The sequence below is a fragment of the Chlamydotis macqueenii genome, chromosome 6 (genome assembly GCF_036417535.1).
Source record: "Chlamydotis macqueenii isolate bChlMac1 chromosome 6, bChlMac1.mat, whole genome shotgun sequence".
NCBI lineage: Eukaryota > Metazoa > Chordata > Aves > Otidiformes > Otididae > Chlamydotis > Chlamydotis macqueenii.
This window is the reverse complement of record NC_141561.1, coordinates 40,880,600-40,903,515: the sequence shown is the minus strand read 5'-3', so window position 1 is coordinate 40,903,515 and position 22,916 is coordinate 40,880,600. Positions and strand designations below refer to the sequence as shown.

At 57.8% G+C, this 22,916-nt stretch overlaps 2 protein-coding genes and 1 long non-coding RNA gene across 3 annotated transcripts in view; 2 read left to right on the top strand and 1 right to left on the bottom strand.

Moving 5' to 3' along the window:
- Positions 1-76: 76 nt before the first annotated feature.
- On the bottom strand, positions 77-12,309 carry ITGB2 (integrin subunit beta 2). The gene is made up of 16 exons (XM_086750923.1): positions 12,194-12,309; positions 7,221-7,287; positions 6,785-6,873; positions 6,352-6,535; positions 5,970-6,140; positions 5,510-5,751; positions 5,050-5,205; positions 4,759-4,854; positions 4,529-4,618; positions 4,053-4,193; positions 3,603-3,787; positions 2,578-2,822; positions 2,101-2,320; positions 1,730-1,935; positions 1,452-1,618; positions 77-1,277 (listed from the first exon to the last, which is right to left on the bottom strand). The coding sequence occupies exons 2-16, from the start codon at positions 7,282-7,284 to the stop codon at positions 1,212-1,214; spliced, it is 2,322 nt and encodes a 773-aa protein (XP_086607049.1). The 5' UTR covers positions 7,285-7,287; positions 12,194-12,309; the 3' UTR covers positions 77-1,211.
- LOC147600273 (uncharacterized) lies at positions 9,826-10,274 on the top strand. The gene is made up of 2 exons (XR_015258876.1): positions 9,826-9,916; positions 10,003-10,274. It is a non-coding gene; the product is annotated as an uncharacterized LOC147600273 (long non-coding RNA).
- A 3,441-nt stretch (positions 12,310-15,750) lies between the features above and the next one.
- Positions 15,751-22,916, top strand: part of SLX9 (SLX9 ribosome biogenesis factor) — a 46,921-nt gene continuing 39,755 nt past the window's right edge. Inside the window, exons 1-2 of the mRNA XM_086751500.1 lie at positions 15,751-15,890; positions 16,374-16,482. Coding sequence (XP_086607626.1) covers positions 15,756-15,890; positions 16,374-16,482 — 244 coding nt within the window. The 5' untranslated portion in view covers positions 15,751-15,755. The remainder of the gene's footprint in view (positions 15,891-16,373; positions 16,483-22,916) is intronic.

Below are 22,916 nucleotides of genomic sequence, written 5' to 3'. Positions count from 1 at the left end.
CGTATTCGCACTGCACGTGCTGCACCGTCAGCAAGGTCTGCTGCCCTTGCACCCGATTCTCAGCAGGACAGATGTATTCACTTTATATATTAATTTTTATTAAGGTTAAACCTCTTCAGAGAGCAAATGAAGGCGTGACATAATACAGCCATATCCAAATTATTCCCAAACCGAAAGCCAATATGGAATTGTACTGCTGTTTTCAGGAATGACCCCACGACGTAAGACCAAATTAGCTGCTGGGCATTGTTTTGAAAAGTGCTGAGCTGGAGACGCTCCGGGTGCTGCTGAGCCTTTGCACGCCTGGCCCCTGGCACGTCTGGGGCGCGGGCAGAGCAGGGATGAGATCTTGCCCCGGGGTGGTGGAAGAAGCCGTGGCCGAGTTCGGAGCAGTACGCAATGTTTCACGTGCTCAGTGCCGATGTCTCATAGTCCAACCAGCTGCTCCTTTGCCTCCTTGCACGCAGAGGGCTCAAGGCCTGGCGGAGGGAAGCCAAGCGTGCAGGAGCCTGAGTAGAACCTTGCCCGAGGTAGGTCTGAGAGGGGAGCGACACCAGGATTTGGAAAAAAGGTTCAGTGCATGTTCCTGGCTGCTCTTCATCTCCCGGTGCGGGTGCTCAGGAGCCCCTAGGGCCCATCCCCTCACTGCAGCCTCCAGAGCAGACCGCCAGCCTGGAGGACCCTCCGCGTCTAACCCGACAGCGAGTGTCTCTTTAGAGACCAGTGCAAACAGAGCGGTGGAGACCAGTGCAGCAGGGGCAGGCGTGGAGCAGCCTGGGAGCAGGTCCTGCTACAGCAGAAGGGAAATGGCAGCTCCGAAATCCCAGCTCCGCATCAAAGCTGGAAGCACTCTGTGCACTCAGCTGGTTTTGGGGCTCGGTGTCCGAAGCTCCTGCCAGAAGGCAAAGTTGGCATCAAGAGCTGAGACAGTCGGTGATGGATACGGGAGCCCTTGCAGGTGGCCACGGGTGAGTCCTGCTCTGCAAAGCTGTAGCTCTTCCCTTCTCCCAGCTCCAGTAACCCCACCTGCAGCAGGGGACAGGCGTGGTGCAGCCCCTCAGCCAGCGCCTGACGTGCCAGTGGCCTCTTGGAAGAAGGGAACAGACCAACAGGATAAAGAAGAGGAGGTGGGAGCCTTAGTTTGAGATTTCCGTAGCTTGGCGTTTCCTTATTTAACGGTGGGTCCTAGCGCTGCTGGGCGTTGCTCCGCTTCATTCCCCGTTAAACCTGGGGTTCACCACCGTGGTGGTGGCACTCTTGAAGAGGGGGTTATCAGCCTGGAGGGAGAGAGGTGAGAGGCCCGCGCTGCTGTGCTGTATTGGATTTTCAGCAGAGCGTTACCCACCCCACCCCTCCCAACATCGACAGCATGGACAGCGTTGCCAGAAAAACCTGCAAAATCCAGCCAGCCTGCGAAACCACACCCCACCGCCGCAGATGGGCTCTCTTACATCGTTCCACTTGGCCTTGGACTTCTCCTTCTCGAACCGGTGGTATTCCCGGCGGTCAAACAGCTCCGTCAAGAGTCGCCAGATCAGCAGGAGCAGGAGGCCAATGAGAGCCACGCCGGCGACCGTGCCTCCCACGATCAGCGCAACGTTGGGAGGCTCTGGGCACTCTGTGGAGCAGACAGACGGTGTCCGGCAGCAGCCCCCGGCAAGGCGGTGGGGCTGCCGTGGCAGAGCCGGCAGCCTGCCTGCAGAGGGGCAGGAGGACAGAGCTGGGGTACCTTTTTCAGGATCGACGGCTATGGTGTATATCTCCTCGCCATCCTCCTGGAGCATGCGGAAAGAGATCCAGCAGTTTTGGGAGTCCTTCTCCTTGCACTGCCTGCTCACCCTCGTCAACTTCTCGGCCACCTGGATGTTGGGGCAGGCCTGGGAGCAGTTCTTCTCGAAGGGGCCACTCAGGAAGGCCTTGCACTCCACGCAGGAACTGCAAAACAGGTGACCACAGCTCAGCTCTGCAGAGGGAGAGGGCCTCTCACCTGGTTTTGGCCGCGGCTGGGCTCTCTGCCCAGGGAGGGCTGGCCTGCATCTACCCGGGAGATGAGGGGGGATCCCCGCCGCCCCCCGTGCCACCTCCGCGCACGTCACTCACACGTATCTGCCACAGGGCGAGAGACAGGCGGGGCACTCCTGACAGAAGGGGGGCTGGTATCCTCCCCGGCACTGGCAGCGGTTGCAGTGGCAGGTCCCGCGGTGGCTGCACTCGTTGCCGCGGATGTTCAAGCAGCCGTCCGTCGACTTCTTGCACTGGCAGGCGCTGCCCTGGTAGCCGAGCGTGCACTTGCACACCCCGCAGTCGCAGCTCCCGCGGTCTGCAGGAGAAGACGTTTCAGACCAGAATGCTACAGAGACCCAGATCGCCCTCCTTCTGCCCGTGCTTGGAGAGCGTGGCCCCCCCCCACCCTGCGCTCTCCATCCCACCCTCCATGGAACGGTGCAGGCTGGTGCAGTGGGACCCGGGACCCCCGAACCCACCCATGGATTTTGGCAGGGAAAGGCAGCACCTCTCTGGGGATTTAACCTCTCTACACAGTGCCGCCATGGAGAACCCATCAGGCGGATCCATCACCTTTGCCACCACAAAGGGAGCCGTTGTGAAACTCGCAGTTCATGTTGTCGCACTCGCAGAAGGTGCCGTAGATCTGCTTGTCAGGTATGTCACTGGCGTGGCAGATGCACTGCCCGCACACGCAGTCCCCCAGCCCTGAGCAGATGACTGAGCTGTTGTCCTTCCGGCAGCTGCCCTCCAGCTCCTTGCTGGTCTTGCCTTTGGTGTCGCACTCGCAGTTCTTCCCTATGTAGCCCGAATCGCAGCTGCCGTCAAAGGAGAGGAGAGAGCCTGGGTCAGCGACCACAAGAAATGCCGTGGGGCACGGCGGGGGGGACCCAGACCTCAGCCTCAGGGGAGCAGATCTGGGACAGCCTCACCGAAAACCGACCACGGCCTGTTGATGCTAACTCCGTGCTGGAGCAGGGCAGCTGACTGTAAGGAAACCACAGACGCGCTGCTTTTCCCCCAGTCATACTTACACCACCAAACAGTTGCCCGGAAATTATTGTTATAGTTACGGTTTCCAAACCCTTGCCGAGGAGATCTGAGCGTTTCCAGAGGAAACCCAATCTTTTCCTCGCCCTGTCACCCAGGAGCCACGGAGCAACGACTGCCCTTACAGACCAGCAGGAACTGCAGCCCGGAAGTGGGATTTTGAGAGATTTCTACAGGAACCTGTGACTGCTCAGTGGGTGGGTTGGCAGATGGTTGGGTAGCTGGATGGATGGCTGGGTGGGCGGGTGCCCTTAGTAGGGCAGCAGTGACTCCACCAACAGAAGAGGGAGCTCATTGTGTCCCCTGCCTCCATGAACGTAAACCACCCCTCTGAACAAGAAAATTGGTGCAGAGCTGCAGAGCCAGGCCACGCCTCATCACCACGAGCACACCCCTCCACTGAGCCGTCCCCCGGCCCCACGTTCTCCAGGCACAGAGATGCGTGGAAGAACAAAGCGCACCACGCAGCTTGGCCCAACGGCCCTCTCTCAGCAGCTCCCCGGCTCCAGCAGCGTTTGAAATGGTGTTTTTGGGGGGACAGCACGCACCTGCAGATCCCACAGACAATCCTGCCTTTCCCGTTGCAGGCGGTTGGGTCGGGCTGCTCGTCGCAGTTGCAGTCGCAGTTGCTGTCCAGGTGGACGGTGAGGGTGTCCGTGAAGCCCAGCGGGCGGATGGTGAAGGACTGGCTTTTGATGCACTCCTTGGCCGTGACCTTCACTTTGAAGGTGACCTAGGAAGTGCAGAATGAGAAAGGGCAGGGCCAGAGGCCGTCAGGTAGCTTCAGCAGTCGGAAGGCAGTAACGACCGCAGGCTGAGCACATGAACACCCAACACAACGGAGGATCCCCCACTCCACATCCCACAGCGCTTTGGATGCTCTTGGCATTAAATTAATGTAACCAGAAAGGCTGAAAAAAACGTGCTGGGTTCCTGCTGTTAAACGGGATGGGCATCAGGAACCTTGCGAGCTGCGTTCCCAGTTCGGGGGAACGTACCTCATCGTTGATCTTGACGTTGTCGCACTGCCCTTTCGCTTCGTCTAAAGCAACCTTGTCCTTAGTGCACATGGAGTCGTATTTGACATCCAGGACGTCCGGCAGCGTGGAGTGGTCCAGGATGATCCGTGAGGAGAGGTTCTGTGGGGAAATGGTGGAGGAAGTGCCATCAGTCCAGGAGGAGACCAAAGCAAGGGGCTGTGGGGTCGCTGGTCAGAGCTTCCCCTCAGTCCAGAGGACAGGGGCAGGGAGCACCCCAGGCTGGGGTCTCAGCTGGCCGGGGTGGTGCTGGAAAGGCAGGTGGCAGCACTGGAGGGGCGGGAACCTCTTGTTTGCTGCGGGCAGAGGGACTCACCGTGTCCTGCACTCAGAGCCCTGCTCCCAGCTGCTCTCTAATGGTGAGGACACACGAGGGGAACCTTTCCTTGCTCTGAGCCCTGCCAGACAGGCGAAACACAGCCTCCCCCAGCACTTACGTTGTAGGCCTCCTGGATGAGTTCAATGATGTTGCTAGAGTCCTCGTTCAGCTCTCCCACTGCTGACTTCGGGATCATCTCGCTGAGTTTCTGCCAGTAGAGAGCAAAGAGGTGAGCGGTCCCTGCCGTGGGGCAGAAGAGCAGGGGGCGGCGGCAGGAGGACACGCACAGCGGTTTCTGCCCTCCTGGGTGGGGACAGGAGGCACCCGGGCCATCTGGGGTCTCCTTACCTTGTAAACATCCACCATCTTACTGGTGACAGCAAAAATGGGCTGAATGTTGTTTTCAGCAAGTTTCTGGACCAGCTGGCCGACAGATGGGTAGTCCTGCGTGGGGAGAGGGATGCTGTGCTCAGCGCAATCTCCCCCACCAGCAGATGGGTGGACAGTTTGGGTTTTGCAGCCCAAATTATGATGACCTGGTGATCTCTCAGCAACAAGCTTCTTACGTGACATTTTTTTCCCCGCTCGGGGGAGCGAGGCTGAGGGTGTAGAGCCACTGAGCAGCCCTCGGGTACTTACAAACTCATTGCTCTTTTTGTACATGTTGTCCTCCAAGTGGCACTGGCCATCGTTGGGGGTCAGGATGGCCCCGAGCTTGCCGTCGCCGGCGAAGTGGAAGCCGTCATCGGTAGCATACACCAGCAAGCGGGTCACGTTGCGCCAGCCGATCAAGTCCTGCAAGCAGCACGGAGACCTGTCCCTGAGCGGGGCTGGGAGGACGGTGCCAGCGGGCACGGTATGACCCCGGCCAAAGTCTCGTGTGGGCAGGGAGCAGCGGGGAGGTGAACCACAGCAGATCGGGGTCAGGAAGCTCTGGAGTAACCTGTCCTGCTGCTGAATCGGGACTTGGACACGATGGGCTTCCAGAGCCCACCTGGAGAGGGGCAGAGCCATCTTCTGAGGGACGGCGCATGAACGCGGGTCGCAACCCTCGCGCCCACCCACAGCTGCCGGCAGCGGGGCGGACGCGGGGACTCACCCCACACACTGCCGCCTGCATCATGGCGTCCAGCCCCCCCTCCGGGGCATCCAAGTTCCCGGAGATGAACTGCTTCCCCACTTCGCTCTCGAACTTCTTGGCATTGTCGGTCAGCGAGAGGATGTGTTTAAAGGCAAAGGGAGGCTGGCATTGCTTGTCCTTGTTGGGGCAGGGGTTCTGCAGCTTCTCAGGGTGCGTGTTGACAAAGGGCAGCACCGTCTTGTCCACGAAGGAGCCAAACCCTAGGGCAGCAGGACCACAGAGTCGGGGGCAGGGACCGGTGGGTGTCCCCATGCCACAGGGCATGGACAACCAGCTGGTCCATGTCCCACGCCACGGCACACTCTCCAGCCTGGCAGACAGTGGTCACGCTGCCCGCTGCCCACATCCTGCTCCAGTCCCGCATCTCCTCCCGGCAGCAAAGCGCTGTGCCGGGATCCCGCGCTGGAGACAGGCTCACCTATGCGGCGAGAAGGGGTGGTGCTCTCAAGCGCCCTGAGCAGCTCCCCTCCCAGCTTCTTCACTTTCTCCAGGTCATCCAGCATGGAGTAGGAGAGGTCCATGAGGTAGTAGAGGTCAATGGGGTACCCCATGGCACGGCGAAACTTCACCTCAAATACAGCGGGCTGGCCTACAGGACGGGAACGCAGGGGTCAGCTGCTGGCTCACATCTCGCCCCATCACCCACCCCCACTGAGATCCTCCTCTCCTTCTGAAGAAAAGGGGAGGAAATACGGGCTGCAACGTGCTGCTGTATCCCGGCTCAGCTTGGAGGGCAGCCCTGCCCCAAGTTGAGCCCAGGGACAAGCAGAAGGGCGTTGGGAACGTCAGGCAGACCGTACCTATCCTCAGTTTCAGGTGCACCTCCTGGGGAGTTAGCTGGGTGGCATTGCTCAAGGGACTGTCCTTTGTCCTTGTAATGTCATTCACTGGAAACTCAATCTTGCTGGGCGGGCATCCCTTCTGCTGCAGCTGCTCAATGGTGTCGCAGCGGACGGAGTCCGGCTCACCGGCTTTGGTGAAACTCTGCGCGTCGCAACATCAGCGGGGAAAAAATCAGAGGAGCTGGGATGACCAAGCTCCCAAAGCACGTCTCCAGGGTATTGATGGAGAAAGGAGGGCTGAAGGGTCCCATCTGTCAGATCCCTCCTGGCCCCATCCACCACAGGACAGGAAACACTCCCACGATACAGCCTCCTCCCCCCGCGGTGACCACCCTGCTGCCTGCTCGCGGATGTCTGGGGGCTGACGGCACGAGAGGCTATGTGGACCTACCGGCTCCTTGCACCAGGCGCAGCCAGGACCGGACTGGATGCAGTCCTTGCACGTCCCCACGTTGATCTTGGGGCACTCCATGGCAAAGGCTGAAACGGCGAGAAGACAGAGTCGGCGTGGGGGGCACTTCGGGGAGGCTGGTCTGCAGCAGCGGCAGCCACGGGGTGCTCTGACACCCAGCACCAGGCACCCACGCTGTCCTGAGCCCACCCTGCCGATAAAACAGGCCGGGGGTGCTGGCAGGGTCCTCCCCCACCTCGCTGTCCCTCATCTTGAGTTAACTCCAGACCCTGGGAAATGCAGGATCTGGCCCTGGCGCACCTCTCCGTGCCACGCTCCCGCTGCTGTTGGGCAGCATTTGGGTTCCCCCCCTCTATTTCGCTGCCCACGTAAGGCACCGGAAGAAAGGCAGCGAGGAAAGGCCGCTCGGGCTCACCTGTCATCGCCAGCAGCAGCACCCAGGTGACCGCCAGCAGCCGGAGGCAGCACTCACATGACATTTTCTGCAAGACAAAAAGCATCGCTGTGACCGCTCGGTGCGTGGCAGCCGCCGGGATGGGAGCCCTCGAACCCCAGAGAAAGTGGCCGCAGGGAACAGTGGCCCCGGGGCGGGGAACGTGGCCGTCCCGCAGCCGTCCCACTGCGGGCAGAGGGAGCGTGACCCTTCCAACAAGCGAGGCTGTCCAACACCACGGCACGGCTGAGCGACATCCCAGGAGGGCCGCGGCCCGCTCGCTGAGAGAAGCGGAGAGGCTGGCTGGGGACGTCGTGCCTGCTGGTGTGGCAGCCCTCAGGCTGGCTCTCGCACAATGCACGGGGCGAGGAAGGACGGGTGTTGGAGTCAGACCTGCGTGGGGAGCGGGGCCAGGACGTGATGCTGTTGGGTGGGGGCTCTGACCCCGGCGCTGGGGCAGTGGCTGCACGTTTCCCACCGGTGCGCAGGGAAGGACTCCCAGCACATCACCTTGCTATCCTCAGTTACGCCAGCATTTCAGAGCCTGCTAGAGACCCTGTCCTTCACAAGCGCGTTCACACGGTGCTTGTTCTAGCTGCTCGCACTGCTCGCTTCTTGCCCCAACGCCCATCTCCTGATCCCAAAAATGTATGCTGTCCGGAAAGCTGGCTAAATCGCTCTCAGGGAGGGATTTTTCAGTGTTCTTCCTGCGATGTCAAGGAGATCATGTTCATTAACGCCCTCATTTCTCACAATGCCTTCCCCCCAGCAAAACCCAACGGAGTCATGGCCTTGCAACAGGGAGGCGCATGGGGAAGTGCGAGAAGAGGCATCTGGTCAAAGAGGAAAAAGGAATGAGACAGCAAGAAGGAGCAACAAACGTTGTCCTTTTTAGCAATGTTAGACACAGCAGCCAAAAAACAGGTCATTGGTTTTGAAATAGCTCTGACGCTGCCCCGAGCGAGAAAACAACCACTCCCTGGCTCTGCCCGCTTTGCGCAGCGCCATCACCCCCTCCTGTCCACCTGCCGGATGTCACCTCCAAATTCCACCTTCCGCTCAAACGGAAAATGAGAAAAAAAGGGAAACCTTCAAAAAGGCACAGGGGCCAGGTTAGCGTGAGGGCTGCTCAGAGCCCCTTCTGAGATGTCAGGATGTCCTTAGCTCGTCAGCCTCGGTGAGACAACAGACAAGCCAGGGATGACGCTGCTCTGCCGTGAAAGAAGGTCTGGTGTCCTGCTGAGGGCTGAGAGAAGGTCTGGGTAGGTCGACGGGTGTCATTTCAGTGACATTGGCACGGTGAGGCTTAGTGTCCGGCTGCAGGACCGCTAAGGCTGCCACCATTGCTTACGGCAGAGGTCACCTGGATGCGAAGGTCTGCAGCTGTGGGAACCCCCGCCTTGCTCCAGCAGCCTTGCCACCGCACGGCTGCACAGGAAACGCCGCCGCAGTCACCCGGTCAAACCCGGACGGTGACAGAGCTCACCCCGCCGCGCCTGGCCCAAAACCACCCTGTGCTGGGTGGGCAGAGCCCTTCTTCATAAAAACTTCCTCCGCAAGTCCTGCTCGACCACCACAGCCACCTTGGTGAGTTTTTAAGGGCATCGTTGACGGTCACAGCTGCAATGTCCCAGCCTGTGTGATCCGCGCGTGCCGTGCTTAGCTGGCCCAACACATTTTTGTCACCCCCAAATTCTGCCAGCACTCTTTGAGCTTGCAGAAAACAGGTAAAAACTCTTAAAGTATAAAAAACCAAAAAGGTCTTAACAAGGCAGATCCCTGTTGGAGCCTCCTGAGAGCACCTTGCTGGGAAATGGCTTTGATCACTGCTTTGGGCAGTGGCAGCCTGTACCCGGGACACGGCCGGTGACCCGTGCCAGCCCAACCTGAGACGTCCTCTACGAGCAAGGCCATAGTCTGAGCGACACCATTTGCTGCACTCTGAGCTGTATTCACACTCTTCCTTCGTTACTGATCACCACCTGCACATGTCCAGTTAACGAGTCATGCCCTGGGGACGCTGAAAATAGCATCAGCTCCTATTTCTGCCAGCCGCCCAAAAAAACGGGGCCAGGGAAACAGGCTCTTCCCCAGCCAAAGCCGCGGCTGCCGGCAGGAGGGGAGAGCCACTCCCGCTCTCGTTTCCTGTAGCGCTCAGCTGATCGACACCCCAGACGTGCCTAGTTAGGCTCCAGCTCTTCTACAAGTCAAGACTTCCCACGCAGGCCGTGAGGACCACGCCACGGCCGGACGAGCTCCTGCCATCCCACCCGCCCAGTGTTTCCCAGTGCCTAAGTCCTGCCGCCACGCCCAGGCGCGGGGCGGCGGCGGGGTGGACGGAGGCTCTGCGAGCTCCTCATCCTCGCTGGAGGTTAGAGATTGCTGCTTACAGGCTTGTCTCGTAAGACAGAGCAAGTTTCCAATGAAAATCTGATTTTAAAAGGCTCCCAAACCCCGGGAAAAAAAGCGGGAACTTCAACACACACCCAGCTCTGGCTGCTGCTGAGTTTTGTAGGGTTGGGTTCATTGCGCGGGCTGGATTTGGATGCCTTTCTAATCCCCAAAGCTGTTTCTTTCCCCCGACGGAGGAACGTCGAGCACAGCCTGGTACCAGGGGAGAGCGGCAGAAGAAAGCTCACCGCTCCTTTTCGTCTGCTGCAGAGGGAAATTATTCACTGGTACGTGGGTGGAAGAGCGCGCATGTGACGTAAGGTGGCTTTCAAGGAGAACAAATGGGGCTTCTGCTTTTGTCTCCTCCTGACAGCATTCGGAGGAGGGGAAGGCAGGTTTGGGGGCTGACTCTCCGCAGCGGCAGGGCCCAGACGTGGGCCTCAGTGGCCTTTTCTCCAGCCCCCTTGGTGATTCCTCTGCACTGCCACCGCCAGCCCCGGGCGTTCTTATCCTGGGTGTGCTCTGCCCGAGATGTTTGGTTTCTTGTCCTCTTTTTCCTAAATAAAGGCAAGCGGAGTGACGCGCCCAGTCCAACCTCCCGCCCTGGCATGGAGGAGCAGAACGGCAGAGCTTTACAACCACCTTCATCCTGGGGTGGGGAGTGGGGTGCCGCAGCCGAGCGTCCCACCAGGCTCTGCTCCCCGGCCAGGGCTGCGTGGCAGCACCGAGGGGAGACGGCTGCGCCCCAAGGTCAGGGTCCTCCTTGGCCCGGAGCTCTGTTCTCATCAGACGCCTTGGGTGGCTCTGCTTCACCAGGAGCCCTCGGCAGAAGATGCCTGGAGCATCTACGAAGCATCTCCTGCTCGCTGCATGGTGCATACCTGGCACGGCTTGGGCAGGGCAAGATGCTTCTGAAGGGTCCCCAAGCCAGAAGATGCCAAGGTGGCCTTGGGGAAGGTGCAGGAGGGAAGGGCTGGGTGCTGTCCTGCCTGCGGGCAGGGAGCAGAGCTGGGCGCGCCAGCTCCTCAGGGCACTGGGCACACTGGGGAGCGTTGGTGGGATGGGGCTGAGGTGGGATTTATAAATAGGGCCGAAGGGGAAGTGTTGGTGCTAGCGGTGACCTCGTTGCTATAAATAAGACAAGCGTTGAACAGCAGAGACGGGCCCTGCAGTCGGTTAGCCGGAACCCCGTTCCAGCGCATTGCGAAACACCTGTTCTCTTGCAGAATGGAGGACGCGCTCTCCTGCCCAGTATCCTGGGGGGCTCCCGGGACGTTTGCACTATCCGCCTGCCACAGTGGGGTGCCTCTAAGCATCAGCGCGTGTGCCTCGGTGGTCCTGGGTGCCTCCTTCACGCTCCCAAGCATCCCTGGTGCCGCGTCAGCACCACCTCGGGACAGAGACGCGGAGTATTGCACCCAGCAGCGCTGGGCCTTTTCCCTGCCCCCGCCCTTGGGTGGCCCCAGACCCCGCGCACGGGTGGGAAATGAGCAGAGCGGGGTACAGCAAGGACGGGGGAGTGGATGCCCCATCACCTCCAGCCCCGTGCCGACTCAATTATGTCCTTCTCTGAGAAAATAAATCACCCTGCACCGCGCTCCCCAGCACGCTGAGATCACTTGCAACTGCAACCGCAGCGAGATGAGGAGAGAAAAAATGCGAAAACCACCGTGTGAAGCAGGATGTGACAGCCTTGACAGCAAAACGCACCGTTTGTAGCCTTCCCACACCTTGCAGAAGCCACGGAACGGCGTCCGCACCGGCTGCGGGGCACAACGCCTCTGCAACTGTTCACGTGTTCGCTTTTCGCCTGCCTGGGAGCTGGGGCTGCGGCGTTGGCGAAAGCACTGAAAACTGACGCCAGGCTGCTTTCCCTGACACCTGGGGTGTGTGCCCCCCATTTTGCCTGCATCTGAGAGCCATGGAGATTTTTGGGAAGGGCCTGCTCTCCCCCGGGGTTAGCTTGGACGCAGCCCCTGCCACCGTCCCTGCCGCCACGTTTTCGGCGGTCGCCAGCAGAGTATCTGACATGTACAGCATGCAGAGAGAGGGAGGAGAAGAGCGAGGGTCTCACCTCCGTCTCCCACCTCCATCTCCCAGGCCCTCCAGGAAGGTCCTTGTGCCAGCGTGCCGGTGGTGGCACTGCGACGAGCCCACCCCGGCAGCCATCCCCCACCGTGCCAGTTCCCACTTCCCCTCCGAGCTGCTGCATCTCGCAGCCGGCGGCGGGTGCTCATACGGGACCCCACGAGGAAGCGAGGGGTCCTGGGTGGCGAGCTGGCGAAGCCCCCCCAGCCCCGACGCTTGGCTGGTGCTGCCGAGCGGGCACGCAGCCAGTGCTGGCTCTCCCCCGCGCCTTTGCAAGGGCTGCGTAGACCGACGGCCATGCCGCATGCAGGAAGGACACAACTCGTCTAAGGACTCAAGCGGTGGGAGGTTAGGTCAGGAATTATAAAAAATATTCCTTGGAAACACCAGAGCTATGAAACCGCCCCGTCGCCCGGCTGCATCCCTCCTCCAGAAAGGAGAAACAGAAGTAAAGACAACAGAGATGTTGTACTCGCCTGGCATCAAGCCCTCTCCTCCGTCCCGGGCTTGGCTGGGGTGAGGAAGGTCTCAGCTTCTCAGGCTTGGCTGGGAAGAGCAGCCGGGCATCGGGAGCTTTGTGTCGCACCCCAATCCTTCCTTCCTTCTTCTCTCTTACAGACGGCTGGGGCAGAAAGGAGGAAGTCACATCGGTGGCTGTGGGAGGGCGTGTTCCCCCCCCCACCAAAACCCAACCGGCCCCACTCGCGCTGGCCAAAACCCTGCCAAAGCCCCCTGCCCTGAGAGGCTGGGGCTGACCTCCCCTCTCCGCCGAGGGGTCTGCAGCCCTCCTGCTGCACCCGGGAAAGGGACTCGGCCCAAAACCCACCCTTTTCGCCCCGCTTTTGACCTTTCACAGCACCGCCGGGGGCCAGCCCAGTCCCCCAGCGGGCCAGTAAAGCTGGTAGTGGGGGAAACCAGTCCCTTTGGGAGCTGTGGGGAGCCCCTGGGTGCAGGGAAGATGGGGAGCTGGCTCCCCTCAGACTCTGGGTTGGGGTCTGAAATTTTTGTGTCGGGGCTGGGTGCTGGCGCCGCGAGGCCTCCTTCCCGGGCAGGGGATGCCCGCGCTGTCCTCGCTGCAGCACAGCTCAGGGCTGTGTGTTTTTTTTTTTTCAAATAGCCTTCAAATTTTCTTGTGCAGGCTGCAGAAACTCCTCCCAACGCACCCACAGCAGCATTTCCCAGTGCAGAGAGGAACTGGCTCCTGGCAACTCTCTCTTAATCTCTTCAGGGCACTAACGTGAAAAAAAAAAAAAAGTCATATAGAAAATGTACAGGACCATAGATGTTTTTTAAAGATAATTAATGCGAAGCTTTTGTTAATTGCTTTGTGGGTTCCCCTTCCAGCACGCCAACGTTGCGTGACAGCAGTGCGTTACGACACCGACGCGGTTCGGCCGCCTGCTGCCGTACAGTTACAGAGCCGCGTTTATTTTTCGCAGCAAGCAGAGAGAATCGCGGCGCCAGCGGCAAATTTCTGAGCCCTGACGGATCCTCCGTGGGTCAGTGTTTTTATTAAAGACGACACCAGAGCTCTGGGCCGGTTTCATCGCAGGGTGTAGCTAGAAAGCACCGTAGGGATGCTTGCAGTGGGATGAGGGCGCAGGAGCGGCTGTTGCCCGGCCGGCGCAGGGTACGGCCGGGATGGAGCCCGACTCCGCTTGCTCAGAAAGCGCAGGCGGCTGCGGCTGGATGCCGCGGAGCACGGCCTGGGTAGCCTGCGGCAGAGGAAGGTGGGAAAGCCGGTGAGGCCTCCTGCCAGTGTTGCCGTGTCAGACCTGGGGGAAGGAAGTGTGCTCGGGTGAGACGAGCTGTGGTAATCTTTCCTTTTGTATGGCGTAAGGCCCTTCCTGGGCGGCTCTTTCTGACTCTTCCACTGGGTTTGTCAACCTGCTCTGCTCCCGCTGACAAAAGCTCCAGGGAAGGGGGCGGGAGAGCTGGGAGCCTCCGGAGCTGGAGCAGCTGTGGGAGCTGGTAGCCCAAAACCGAAGCTCGCTGGCGTACTCCCGGCTCCTCCCCAGCTGTTCCTTACACTCTCTGGCAGCTTCGGCCTTGGGAGGACATCCAGAGCAAAGCCCTGTCCCTAGCAATTCCCAGGGGAGCCCTAACACGTCCCCCGCTCCCCGCCAATGAGTAGCTGCTCTTACACCGTGTCCGTGCTTTCGCAACCGCGCACGGGACAAGACGTGCAAGCAGAAGCGGCCCAGGCCCGGAGCAGGCGGCAGCAGGATGCTGGTGTCCACCCTCTCCTGCTCGCTATGCCCCACAGCCGGCAAAACCCCCGCCTCCTTCAGTGCGGATTTCACTTGGCTGAGCGTTTAACCTTCGGTACTTCCCGGTTTGGGAACGACACCCATTTTTTAGAGGCTGTCTTTTTGTTTCTGCACGTTATTTCTCCTTGCTGCTGTTAAAGCCTGCTGCAGGCAGAGGGATGTGTCTTAGGAGACGCGTCCTTTGAAGACACGTACGTGCTCAGTCGTAGCACGTACGCTCCCCAACTCGACTGTAAGCATTTTCAGCTGTTAAACATTCCTTTTTCTATTTTCTTTTCACCATCTTTATTTTTGCTAGTTCCCCTGCTGAATTTTATTGTTACTGGAGGGGATTGTGTTTCCCCTCGTCACCGACTGCGGGACCGATGTGGTTTTTGCAGGATGCTCTTGAGCAGCCGGGGTGGGGAGCAGGGCATCCGGCTGGCCACTCTCGGAGTGGTTGCTCCCCAGAGTCACTGATTTTGCTGACCAGAGATGTCATTTTGCTGCTAAATGATGCTCACACAGCCTACAGCAGAGAAACTGAAGTTTTCCTAGTGTTATTTTCTATTCCTGCCGAACGTTGAATTTTCCCCGGTGCGTCCCAGCCACCGCCGTACTCAGGTCAAACACGTGGCACAACGGGAGCAGGGATTTGGGGCAGCTGTGGGATCTCCATCCTCAGAGATATTTTTTATTTTCAGCCTTCTCGTATTTGTACAGGGGTACGCTCGTTTGTGCGCAGGTGCCTAGACTGGAAGTGGCATCCTTCCAAGCAGCATCACCTTCCCAGGGCCCTCTCCCCATGTCCTCCGTACCCACGAGGAGGGTCGCCAGCGCGGTCCAGGAAAGGAAAAACAAACTTTGGTCTGTGGCCTTGCTTTTAGAAACCGGTTAACGGCGAACACGACACCTGTCGTTGTATTTTGTGTGTTGGGGTTTTGGTTTTTTTTTTTGGTATTTTTTGAGGTTTCAAAAGAGCAGCGGCAAGATGCTACTCGAGGTAGCCCCGAAGCGAGGGTGGGGAACGCAGGTCCCGGGGCTGCTCCCCAGTGTCACAGCTGGGAGGGGGACAGGGAGGGCAGAGGAAGGCCAGCTGGAAAACGAAGAAGCCTTAGCCGCGGAGCGCCTGCCCGGGCTTTTTAAGAGCAAAACCACTGTGGCTCTCGAGGCTGGAGCTTTTTATTCACCTTGGTGGGGAGGAGAAGGGGCTTCGCATTTTACCCCCTCGCTTGCGCGCAGCAAGGGCTGAGCCTGTTTTGCCGGGCGTCTCTACCTGCACGGTCAAACACGCGTTCGGGCTCCACGGGGGCTCGTCAGCTATTTTCTGCTGTTGTAACGACAGAAATAATTTCTGGCAGGGAGTTTCAGAGTTCAGTTTTCCATCCAACCGCGGCACCCGGGTGGCTGGTGGGTGCCACCCAGAGGCCTCGGCTCTTCCAGAGGCTTACACCAGGCTTTTAACCGCGTTGCAGAGTTTCTGGGTTTAACCCGAGCACAACGAACCCACACCCTCCGAGCCGCCTTCAGCAGGCTGCCAGCCTGAAGGCGATTAAACCCCCGGGGCTGCCCATCAGAGCGACCGGCGGCAGAACGTTGGCGTTTAACGCCCCACCATTAGGCTTCAGAGTTAACAGCTGCCTGCTGCCGCTTCCACGGTCAACCCCAACCCCGCCGAGCCCGCGCCGGGAGCCGCCGCTGCCGGGCCCGGGCCTGGGCGGGGGCGGCGCGGGGGGACGGGAGAGGCGCGGCGCAGGCCGGCCCGGCCCCTTCCGCCCCGCCGCCCGCCATGGTGGGAAAAGCCAAACGCCCGCGGCTCCACCGCGCCGCCCCCCGGCCCTGGCCCGCCCGGGATCACCCCCCGCCGCCCCCCGGCCCCGGCCCGGTCCCCGCCGCGGGGGGCGGGAGCGCGGCGGCCGCAAAGGTAGCGGGGGTGGGCGGAGGGGGGGGGCGGGGATGGTGCAGGCGGCTCCGGCGCGGCGGGGAGGGCTCGGGGCTGCGGCCCGGCGCCATGGCCGTAGTCAGTGAGTCTGCTTAATGCCCATTGATTTGGGATTTAGGCGCCTCCTTTGTCGCTCGTCTGTAACGTTACGTACCTGTAATAAACCTGGATTTTTCCGAAGGGTGCCGATCGCAGCTCTCCTGCCCGAATTCCCTGGAGCGCGGCGAGGTTGAGTTCAGGGAGAAGTCTGTTAGGAACACAACACTCCGAAACATGACTTTGTGAAACCCCCTTCCGTGGGGAAGGGCCAGGCCCATGGGGTGGCCTGCTCTGGAGAGGCACCTGCACCCTGCTCCCGTCTGGCTGGTGCTGGGTCTGATATATATATATATATATATATTATTTAAATAAGCGTTGCCTGGTGGTGTTTGTACTGACTCCTGCTTTTTGTTTCCTTTGGATAAGGACTGGGACTTCTCATCTTCTGGTGTCTTTTCTGGGCTGAAGATTGACCCCGATACTCTGGTAAAGAAGCTCGACTTGGACTCCAGAAGCGTCATTTCCTCCAGAACAGGTTTGTTGTTGTATTTTGACGGAGTGCCACGTGAGGTTGTGAGCAGAGACACCAGGACCTGTATTTGCAGTGGCTGTCAGAACAAGCCAGGAGAACCCAAGCACAGTGTCCCGTGTTCCCGCAGGGGCTTTTGAAAGTGGTTTCTGTTTGGGGTTGGGGGTGGCAGAAGGGCAGGTGGGACTGCAGCCAAAGGCCCGCAGGGACTGAGGGTTCAGCAGAGCCCAGGCTGCGACCCGATCTGCGGGCTTCCTCTGCGGCTGCCTTTGCTGCCGTCTGTACCCCAGTTTTTTGTCAGCGAGTTGCTTGTTGCGTGTCAACAACCCACGGCAGCTTGATTGCAGCCGTTTCTCTCCTCCTGTCCTTTGCAGCTGCTGCGTCCCTGTCTGAAGGATTGCTGGGCAGGAGAGTCCAGCTCACCTGGGACTAGCGGGAGTGAGCGGGTTTATTTTATTATATTTTTTTTGAGTGGCTTTTGTTTGCCAGTCTCAGAAGGAAGTGCTCCCTCTAGCTGCTTGGTGGCAGACGGAGCTTTGTCTCTGACACCGAGTTCCGCCTCTCTAAATGGAAACTGATGGTGCAGCAATCTCTCCTGGCGCAGGAGGTGCCCGTGACTCCCAAATGCCATGTTTGCAAACTAAATGCATTTCTCCTCTCCGTGCAGATTAACACTGCTACAGTGACTTTGTTTTCCACGTCCAGGGCTACAGGCAAACCCAGTAACCAGCCAAGGGCTCGTGGTTACCCACGCCGGGGTGAGCTGCAGCAGGTCACGTTTGGTCACGGAGCGAGGGAACGGGAAGGTTGTGTGAGGACACGTTTGCTGGAGATGCTCGCCCTCTGCGCAGAAACCTTTGTGAAATGTATTGTTTTCAAAACACTGAGCTCACTGTTTGCAGCTCTCCTGGGAAAAGGACATGTGTGTGTGCATGTGAACGTAGCCGTCTCGCTAATTAAATTAGACAGCGCGTTGTTGAAGGCTGACAGCCTGCAATCCCAGCCTTTCATTGCAGGCTGCGGCTGTACATGTCTGGTTTATAAATAGAGCCGTGCTGCCGGTCCCTGTGCAGTGCTGCTGATGCAGATGTGCGGTGCCTACGTTTAACCCTCTCTTGAGGCTGTGTGCTGCCTTCCTGCACTGGGTGCTGCTGACCCTCGCGCTTTGTGCTCCCTCGCGCTTTCCAGATGATCACCTAAAAATAGCTCCTCGTTTGAGGGCTCGAAGCTGCAGTTCAACGAGGCAAAAAGTGATTTTTAAATTTTTTTTTTTTTTTTTTTTTTAAAGCTTCCCAAGCGGCTGTGCCCTTTCTTGTATCGCTCTGGAGCTGTCTGGAGGCTTTTTCATTATGGAAATCAATTCGTTTTTTGGTGTTAATTCACTGAAGTGTAATGAGGCTGTGCACACAATGGCAGACACCCCGGAGTTAGAACAGAGATTCTAGGCAGAATGCTTTGTCGCCTGGGATCTCTGGTCAGCTGAGAGCCTGTTCAGCAGGAAATTCAACTTGACTCCAGCCCTCCCATCCCCCATGCTCAGCACGCAGGGCAGGAGGGTAGGATTCTCCTACACATTGTTATTTTAAGATTTAACAGCAAGACAAAAAAGTGTTTCTCTCCCACGTCCTTTTCAAGCTCTGAGAAGGTCAAGTTGGCAGACTGTAGGTAGGCTTGCTCTCTCTGTCTCCTGTGCTTTTCACAGCTGAAGAAGATGTTTTTTTCCTGTCGAGGATGCTATGTGACAGTGGAGAAAGCTGGTGTATTTGTCCTCCCTGTGTTTTCGAGTGCCCGCGTGCCTTGCGTTACCCAAGATTGCTTCACATTCATAGAATCATAGAATCACAGGATGGTTTGGGTGGGAAGGGACCTTCAAAGCCCATCCAGTCCAAACCCCCTGCCAGGAGCAGGGACATCTCCAACCAGATCAGGTTGCTCAGAGCCCCGGCCAACCCGGCCTGGAATGTTTCAGGGATGGGGCATCCACCGCCTCGCTGGGCAACCTGGGCCAGTGCTCTACAACCCTCAGCGTAAAAAATGTTTTCCTAATATCCAATCTGAATCTACCTCCCTCTATTTTGAAACCGTTACCCCTTGTCCTGTCACACTAGGCCCTACATTATCTAAGATTGCTGCTGTTTTGTGCTGTAATCTGGCCTTGTGCTGTGACACTTTAGGGACAGCCAGGAAGACTTCAGTGCGGGCTTAAAAGGCATGTGTGAAACCAGGGGGCCGTTGCAGGGCTTGGACCTGGCAGGAGGCACTCTGCGGGGTTACCAAGCCCAGCTGGCAGCCACAGGTTTTGGCTCTCTCTTCCTTAGGCCCTGGCTCCCTCTGCTTTTGGAGGTGTAGAAAGCTAGAAAGCCAGCATGCCACTCGATGGCTCTGCTTCCGTGGCATTGCAGCTTGGTCGAAGGTCTCTGCGTAAGATGTTTCCGGGTAAAACATTTGACCTGCCTCTGTTCCTCTCTCCACTTGGCCTTTCACATTTTGGCTTTGTGCTTGAACTGGGGGACCCAACTTTTGTCTTGACAGAGCGCGAGCGCCAAAGCTAGGTGAGCTGGAGTGCACTCTGCTAATTTTGAAGCTGTCAGATGTGGAGCTGGCCCAGAAGGGTATGTGAGGTTGAGAGATGGCTTGTTGCTGGAAAAGTGAAAAAGAAGAGGCGGTGACGTTGGCTTGTGGGTCCCCGTGTCAGCACAGCCCCGCACTGTTTAAGAGAGGATCAGCGGAAGAGACCTGGAAAGCCTGTTCTCCTCAGAGCGTGGTGCAGGGAGAGCAGTTGTTCCTTGACCAGTTTGAGGTGGTGGTGTAGGGGGAAGTGCGGGTGGGGCCTGCTCCTGTGGGCTGCTTGGAGGGTTGTGGAGCTCCCTCTCCTCTCTGTCTTGTCTGTCCTTCTCTAACTGGGATGAGTAGGTGACTATGCTGGTGCATCTTTAGCTGGCTTCTTCTCTCTGGTTCCTTGGCCTCCCTCTCTGCCTAGGATGCCACTTTCTCTCTGTCCATCCTGTGCCCGTTTGACAACCTTGCGTGGTTCTTTCCTCTCTCCCACGTGGCCCGGGCACTGAGGGCAGCTTTTGCAGAAGTTGTTTGCCTTTTGTCCAGCTGTGAAGGTGTCTGTGTTTATGCAAAACTATTTTCTCTGGAAAAGATGAGGTGTGTTTCGGTTCCTGTCATCTTTTTATTCTGACACCAGGAGTTCAGAGAGGTAAATGGGGTCCAGCAGCTGGAGGAGAGGCGTTTCACTCCACTGTGACATTCCCGCGTCTGCCGTGAGCTGAGCGTGCCCTGCCGTATCCCAGTTCTTCTGAGTGCCTTAGATCTGGGAGGTGATGGAGAGCTGAAGAAGCAAGCTGCAGAGAAACGCAAACGCTTCTTTGAAAGCCTCAGACTTTGCTGGCGGTTTGGGGCTGACATCTGGAGTAAGATCTCTCCCAGCCTGGCCTGGCCAGACTTTTTTTCTCAGGGTTTGCATTCAGCTTTGTTGTCAGAGGGGATGACTGCCTTCTCCACGTGTTCCTGGTTTCCAGTTGCCCTGTCTTCATTCAAAGCAGCCTGCAGACGGGTGGGAACGCGGGGAGATGTGTAAGCATGCACTGGGCGGAAAGGCCAATTTTTACACTCTACTTCATTCTACAGGCCTGGTCTCTCCCAATTAAAGTCTCTTCTGACGAAGAGCTTGCAATTAGGTTAGATTTTAGAAGACGTCAGCTTGGAGCTCAACAGTGGTCAGAAAAGCGAATCGGCTGTTGGGAAGAAGGAGGAAGGAGAATGACCTGGAGAACGTTGTTACGCTCCGTGGTATATGCAGCTGTTTGATGCCATGTGTGGCCCTGGTCCTCTCATCTCAAAAAAAAGCTGTAGCAGACCAGCGAAGGTTCAGAGAAGGGCAGCAAGGCTGCTCGGAGGCCTGGGATGCCCGTTTTATTGTTCCAGAAGCAAAAGCCCCGGGCTCTTCAGCTGGGGGAAGGCAGCGCGGCAGGGTGTGATGGAAGCTGCGTGGTGAGGGAGGGTGGACGCGGCTGTCTGCTGTCTCTTCTGGTGCAAACCTGGAGGAAGCGATGGCAGGTGGTAGACACGCACCTGAACAAGACGTTTGGTGTCTTGCGTGGCGAATTCAGCTCTGGGCTCCGTGTCCGCGTGTGATGCGAGCACTGGACGCTTCTGTGGCTTCAGAAAGGGGCTGCACGGATTGATGGAGGGGGCCAGCAGGATTTCTTAATGCAGGGACTCGTCTGGTTTGGGACGTGCAGGTGGAGCGTGGCCGTTCTGCTCGTGGTGGGTGGACACAGGGAGGGATATTGAGGCCTGGAAGTGGCTTGTAGTGTGCAGCGGGATCGGAGACCGGATTCCCTCACCCCGCCTGGGGGTCCTTAATCCATCGAGGTCTCAGCGTATGGTGGCTCGGGCCACTGAGATGTGCCGGGAGGGTCACAGGCTGCCACCAGGACAGTGTGGGACAGCTGGGGCAAGAGCGGGGCCCAGACCGCGGCCGTCGGGCTGTGTGGTGTGCCGGGGGGTGACCAAACTACAGCAGAGCGTGGTTTCTTCCTCGTGATGAAAAGCTTCGACTGGAAAACCTGCTTTGATGGGCCGAAGCCAGAGGGATGCAGTCCTGTAGGAAAGCAAGCCACCGTTGTGCTGGGGCCACCGTTGCCTGCAGGACACCTCTCTCTACGTTTTTTTTTTTTTCCCCTTAGATTTCCTCAGTTTAAGTGCCCAGCTTTGGCTGCTCTTTCGGCTGCGGTTATTCCGAGGGAACAGGGAGGAGCACCATACGTAAGCTGGAAAGTTTGGCATCGGTATCAGAATTGGCATCTCAGTTAACACCAGTGGTGTGTGCCTGCGCAGGCTTGTGCTACGGCTGAAGGAGGTGGAAGAGGCCCCGTGTTTTGGGAGGATTCTTGCAGGCTGAGGAGGAAAGGGCGGAACTGTAATAAAACAATGTCACCAGAATGGAATTGATTTTAGGTGAGTCTTGCAGGTGTGATGGTAGAAAGCCAGTGGTCTAAAATGGAAAGTATTTTAATTCGGGGAGCTCTACGCCGTGCCGTACGATGAAGCAGACCTGCTGCAACTACTTTCTCCTGCTCTGCTTCCTGTCTTTACTCGTTAGCTCATCTTAACACCGGCTTCCAAATGATTTCCACACGCTGGTAGGTAACAAAAGCCAGCAGCATCACTGCGAACACTGGAGTTAAGTCCGGGAGTTAGCTGCTCCTGAATGATTGCTTCCTGTCAGCGCAGTTTACTTACCCGCTGACGCGGCGTAAATCAAATGCTTTGCCACAATCTAATCTATGCGAGGACCTCTGTTACTGGTGGGAGTGAATAAATCTCTTCTGGGTGAGCCTCTGTAGTGTGGGAATTAAATGTTTCCAACTAAGTCAGAAATAATGGCCTGTCAAATGGGGGCTTGCTGCTGCTTTGGTTTTTTTCCCCCCCTCCAGCTTTCCTTCCTGAAGCCTGTTCAAGCGTGGCTCGGGCAAACCAGTTGCCTGGGAATGTCTCTTTTTTTTTTGTTTTTTTGAGTGGATGATGAACCAGTTGTGGAATGATGTGAGCAACTGGCAGCTTCCTGCTTTATTTTCAGCTTCTCCAGAGGGGACCTGTGACAAGATGTGTTGTTCAGAAAGCAAAAGTGCAGCAGCAGCAGCAAGTGCTATCGCTTCAGAATTGCTTGCAAAACCTGAACTTGTCACCTTGGTTTCTGAGGCTGCGGCAAGGGTAACTTTTCCTGCGGATTGCTCTGGCTCTTCCTCTGCCTCTGGTGGGTCAGGAAAATGTAAAACATGGATTAAAATAATTTGCTGCCTCTGGTCCAGTGCCCATTAAGGGTCCTTAAGGAGTCCATAAGGTCTACCAGAGGGTAAATTTAGGTTGGACATAAAGAAGACTTTTTTTTTTTTTTTTTTTTCCTCATGATGAGGCTGGTGAGGCATTGGCGCAGGTTGCCCAGAGAAGCTGTGGATGCCTCATCGTTGGAAGTGTTCATGGTCAGGTTGGACAGGGCCTGGTCTGAGCAACCTGGTCTGGTGAAAGATGAACTAGGTGATCTCTGAAGGTCCCTTCCCACCCAAACCACTCTGTGAGTCTATAATTCCGTACCGAGGCGCAGGGCGCAGGCAGGACGTTAGCCCGAAGAGAGGTTGTGGTGGTGTTGTTGCCGAAGCCTGGATCTGCACAACGTGCTGCAAAGCTATAGTGAGGTTTCCGGCACGCATGCTGTGGTATCTCTGACTTTCCCTTTGTATCTTGAGAGCTTTGGTCCTGCCATGGCCAGGACTGTCTTGCAGCATGTGTTCCTCTGTCAGTGGCACAGAGGGGAGCAGGAGAGTGAAATTACTGCCCATCTGACAAAGGAGGAGGTCCCTCTTCCTCCCGACGAAATGTGGAGATGGAAGAGAATAAAATCAGGCCAAGCAGGAACCTGACAGCTTGGA

What these genes read in the sequence shown, in the direction of transcription:
- ITGB2 (XM_086750923.1), bottom strand. Translation starts at nt 7,284, where the DNA reads ATGTCATGTGAGTGCTGCCTCCGGCTGCTGGCGGTCACCTGGGTGCTG. An exon ending in GCGCCTGGTGCAAGGAGCCG is followed by an intron (nt 6,536 to 6,784) that starts GTAGGTCCACAT and finishes TGCGACGCGCAG; the next exon opens with AGTTTCACCAAAGCCGGTGA. An exon ending in ATTGTCTGTGGGATCTGCAG is followed by an intron (nt 2,823 to 3,602) that starts GTGCGTGCTGTC and finishes CTTTGACGGCAG; the next exon opens with CTGCGATTCGGGCTACATAG.